At 28.6% G+C, this 5,422-nt stretch overlaps 1 protein-coding gene across 1 annotated transcript; it reads left to right on the top strand.

Annotated features, from left to right (window-relative positions):
- Positions 1-1,344: 1,344 nt before the first annotated feature.
- Positions 1,345-2,885, top strand: LOC114122190 (cuticle protein 16.5-like). The gene is made up of 2 exons (XM_027984781.2): positions 1,345-1,512; positions 2,136-2,885. Exons 1-2 carry the CDS (start codon positions 1,507-1,509, stop codon positions 2,502-2,504), a joined length of 375 nt encoding a protein of 124 aa, XP_027840582.1. The 5' UTR covers positions 1,345-1,506; the 3' UTR covers positions 2,505-2,885.
- The last annotated feature ends 2,537 nt before the right edge of the window (positions 2,886-5,422 follow it).

Raw genomic sequence — 5,422 nt, 5'->3', positions numbered from 1 at the left:
AAGTACGCAGACACATAATACACAGACTACAATAATGCAATTTTATTGTAGAATATTGATGAACATTGTCAGACTAGACTATGCGAAAAATGTAAAAAAAACTCGTTCATTCTAGTAATAAATAACTGAGACTGAAGTTAAAAAAAAATATATGGCCAAGTACAGACGAGTTTTTCTTGAGAAATATATCCGTCTCGTAGGCCGCATTACTCTAATTACTCAATTATTTTTATTTTAATTGATCATTTTGCTAAACACTTTAATATATGCTATAATGAAATTCCAAACTTAATTAAACATACACACACCAAAAATAAAAAATTAAACACAATAAATTAATACAACTTTTAAATTAAAAAATTTAGTACCTACATAATTAGTAGTTCTCATTGGCTTGAGAGTTTTTTGATACATCTAATAAAATGTTTATTTAAATTTAAGAATAAGCGCTCGTAAAAAAGTAGTACAAATGTTGAAATACACACATATATGATCAACACTTTACAAATAAAATAACTACAACATTTACCACCGTTTTTATCTATTTCTTTGCATAATTTCTTAAGCATCTCATACCAAATATGAATAAAATAATTTTAAAAAAAACCTATAAATCTATATCATTACTTAAGAATAATCCTATCGAATATGATAACACGATCTTCCTTAAATTAATAGCCACAATATTATATGCTGAAATGGTGTGTTAGTTACATGTGCAACACTCATAGGTACTTTAAAAGTTATCTAAAATTTCTGGAATAACAATGTCTAAAAATTTTGGCACTCAAATTATGAACAAATTATGTGCAAATCATGCCTGTATAACGGATCTGTCTTATTCGTTACTTGGAGTTTTGGATCGTAGTAAAAAAATTACAATAATTTTCCATTGTCTAGACCTATATAAGTGTACATAAGTATTTTCCGCCCCCAAAATTATTGAATCGCAATCTAGTCTAGTCAAAAACATAAAAGTACCCTATTATGAATTATGATGGACTCGAACTAAAGTTCTTATTTGCCGACCGCTTAACGATTAGAACAAAAATAAACGTTCACCGGCTCGTGTTTGCGTCACGAACGAATATCAATTATGTATGTTCCGGGGTTACGTTGTGGTAGCGTTGTTTAAACTGTATCAACATAATGTAAAATAATATGATTCGGATTATATATAAATATAATGTATAGCCAATGGGTGTATTATTATTTACATATATATATATACGTTTATTTATATTTTATTATATGTATCTCGTTTCAATGTTAATGTCGTAACACCCGGTTCAAGGTTACGATCGTGCGTGTCCGTACTTGGGTGGAGTACCCGCTAGTGCAACCCCTTCCTTAGCACTCGGTACCCGGAGTCGCGCTGGTATAAAAGACTCGACACCGACTGGCAACAACATCAAATCATCTGCAGCAGACGGTCCAGGCTAACTGTTCGATATCAAATAAACTTCTTACGTTTTTGCTCAAGCAATCTCACCACACACCAGAAACATGAAGGTAAGCGTTTTCTAACTTTACTATAATATCATTGCAATACTATTAGGTATACGGTAGGTTACAACATTGGAACTTCAAAGTAAATATTACATTATTTTAACTTCGATCGGTTTTCAAAGTTTTCCAAAGATTCGATCACGATGAACTTCACATATAGTTATATTTATCAAAAACCCATTGTCGCTCTATTTATACATTGATATATTTTCAACACTGCCTGTATATTGTACCTATACATAATATTGCGCATATACATTCCCTTAGAATCCGTTGGAATATATAATATTGCGGTTTGCTTAAACGGTCGAATTAACGCGAGTTTTGCACTTAGACAATCGACTAGATTGTGTATAGTCTGTAACTACAAAAGTCGTAGTGCAGTATTCTCTAAATTGACGAACGTACATTAATCCATAAAGATACTCGACTGAAGTCGTCGACCCCGGACTAGAACTTAATAATAATAATAATAATAAAAATTTTTTGAAATTTCTAACCATATACCCACCGCGACCTGTCGTCATATAGCGTTATTATAGTACGCTTGCACTTTTTCATTAATGATTGTTGACAGAAAAAAAAAATTGGAATTATCAATATAATAATATTCTACCGTTATGCAGGTCATTATGGTAACGATGTTGTTGGCCGCAGTCGCCCTGTCCACCGCCCAAGCCGGAGCCATCGGCGCCTACTACCCAGCCCCGGCCGTCGTACCCGCACCAGCCGCTTACTACGCCGCCCCGGCACCGGCCCTTGTCAGGACTCCAAGCTTGGACAGCGCCGTGGTGCACTCTGAACGCGTCGGAGGCAACTTCGCGTACAGCTCCGTCGAGGGACACGCTTACACCGCCCTCACACCGGTCGTCCACCCGGCCCCGGTCGCCGTCGCCTACAAGTCGGCTCCACTCGTCGCCCCGTACCCTGTCGTCCACGCCGCTCCATTGCCGGCCGTCTACGCACCGGCCAAGACCTTCTACTACGCTCACTAACCTGCACCACCCGACGACGACGAAAATGCCCACGCTCAGTGTTTTGATCTAGTTTCCGTTTTTCTACCCAAAAAAACCCCCCCGACGCGACATTTTCGTGATTTTTTACAATAAGACGTATTATAATGTATATATTATAATTTATAAGTGTGCAATATAATAGTTTTAATAATAATATAATATAATTATTATTATTATTATTATTACGCGTTATATACGCGTTGGAACATCCACCTCGCTCATATTATGTATACGCGTGACTCAGAACTAGCCGCTTACTATCCCTCTCTCCCCGACTTACACGGACTTGTTTCATATTTTTGTACTTTTTTTTTTTTTCAATACTGCTGAATAAAAAATATTTCTGATTTGAAAAAAAAACACTGTTGCATTTGTTTTATATTTTTGTTTGACGTCTTCAGACTTGTCGTATACCATCTAACATAAAATAACTAATAAGTTTATCTATAATCAATATTCATAACAGGTATTACTATATTATTAATTAAAAATAATTTCATATTAGTTTTAACAGTTAATACTCCAATTATATATAGTATTAATAATTTGTAGACTATTAAAAATTGAAATATGAAAAAAAGAAATCGGTTTAAACTGTGCAAGTATTGAATAAATGCAACTTATGAACAGATACCTACAGGTAGGTACATAAATGTGTAATAAAGATGACAAAATCTAAATTCTAGATATTATTGGCGTCGTCGAAAACAAATTTGGATTATCATAAAGTAACTTTCAACATAATTTTTAAAATACAATATATACATATATATATGTTTTCTATACGAAATAACAATGCATTTTTTTTAAAACAAAAAACACGAAATGATAACAATACATTTTAATAATATTATATACAAACAAAAAAATTACAATTTTATACTTATACTCATAAGGCGTAATTATCAAAAATATTTAATAATTTTTTTAAATTATACCTCATCGCTTCAAAAAAATACTAATTAATATTCTATATTTCTATCATATAAGTTACATTATTTACTGAATCATTATAATATGTATAACTAAAATAAAAGAACAAATATTGATTAACAACTTTAACAGTTAAATGTGAATTTGTGTAAAATGATATTATACATGCATATTAGATATATACATCTACAAAGTAAGTGCTATAAGCTAATGATAATAATTAATCATATCATATAAAAAAACGGTTCTAAAAGGAAACCTTTTATGTTTTTTAGAAATACTTAGGTTGAAGTAATCTTTGTTGAAAACAAATCGCATATATAATATAATAATAATTATACATTCCTGTTATTAGTTTATAAGTTAAATACGACATACAGTAAAACGGTGTAAATAGGTTCATAATTTAAATAGTTTAACATCGGGTTGACTATATAATAATTGTTATTATATAAAACAATTATATACAAAGCAGTAAAAAAAAATATGAATTTCCTTCAATCAGTATTTGTTATACATAGCTATATTTTTTATTTAATTATTAATTTTTGTCAAAATTTTAAATTTTAAATTCAAAAAAAATTATAAAGAAAAATTAAGATAATTTAAGTATTTTAAATTTCTTCATAAACTTTATGAAGAACCTTGTATTACAAATTCAAATTTTTTTATTTACAAAAATTTAGTCAACAAAAATCTAAATTCTACCAGAAACTACCCACAAAGTTGATGATTAAAACATTTTTTTTATTCCAATTAACAATGACTGAACACATTTTAAACATTGTTTGGCTAAAAATCTAAATTTGTAATGTAAATAGCTTTATGGATTGTGGTTCCAAATAATTAAATGTATCTAATAAATCAAACACTTATAATCATTACATTAAAAATATCAAATCAAATAATGAGTACAATTAAATTAAATATTGAATGATAATTAATAAATATTTTATTAGCTGATATATTTATTCTAAAATTTTCACACGGTACAAAGCAAATTAATTATATATCAACAGACAACAGTAGTTTTATTTTTAACCTAAATTACATTTTTATTGAACCCGAGAGTTTTAATCTAAGTGTTTATATAATTATGTAACTACTATCTGTTGACTAATAACTATATTAGCCTAACTAAATCAATATAAGAATTTATTAATTGGAAGTTATTATTTGATATAACTTATTAATAATATACATACTTGAATAATAATTTATTATTAGTTATGAATATGATGACTCATGAATATAAACTAAAAATACTAAATTTGAAAAAGAAAGCCATAATTATTTCTAAATCAAAAGAGCCCTATATCATATTATGTTAGGTGAAAGTTCCATAAATAATATAAAAATTAATATTGAAATAAAGAAAATAACGATAGATATTATATTATTGTATTGGTACATCAATATTCTTATGATTTCTAAGAGAAAATCACCTTGAAATTTATGAGATAGGAAAATATATTATAAATAATATAATATTATATTTAATACAAATCCAGGAGTTCAATATAGGCAACTACTCAATCTTATCAGTTATTACTACGAATGTTTTTATGTTATACGTACTATTTAACTCATTTATTTTACTTTTAATATTTCGATAGATGGATATGATTTCACCGAAAATATTGCATTTATTATAGTATTAATATTTAATAATATGTATTTATACCATATTATATCAACTTATATTTATCTCAAAATGTAATAACAAGTTACTGTAAATACCTTAAAACATCTAAAATATAGTCAATATTTATAATATAAATACTAAATAGATAACATTTTTAAATAAATAAAAAAAATCCATATTGCATACAATTTTTTTTAATTTACTCAAAGTTAAAATCAGATGTAGTGTTTATATTACCGCCATGGGGAGGTCCAGGATATCCACTTAGTAAACACTATAGTATTGAGACTATGTGCAATGATCATGTTGGGGAAGGTTT

Source organism: Aphis gossypii, chromosome 1 (genome assembly GCF_020184175.1).
Source record: "Aphis gossypii isolate Hap1 chromosome 1, ASM2018417v2, whole genome shotgun sequence".
Classification (NCBI taxonomy): Eukaryota; Metazoa; Arthropoda; class Insecta; order Hemiptera; family Aphididae; genus Aphis; species Aphis gossypii.
The sequence above is the reverse complement of the archived record's forward strand: the minus strand, read 5'-3'. Positions and strand labels throughout refer to the sequence as shown.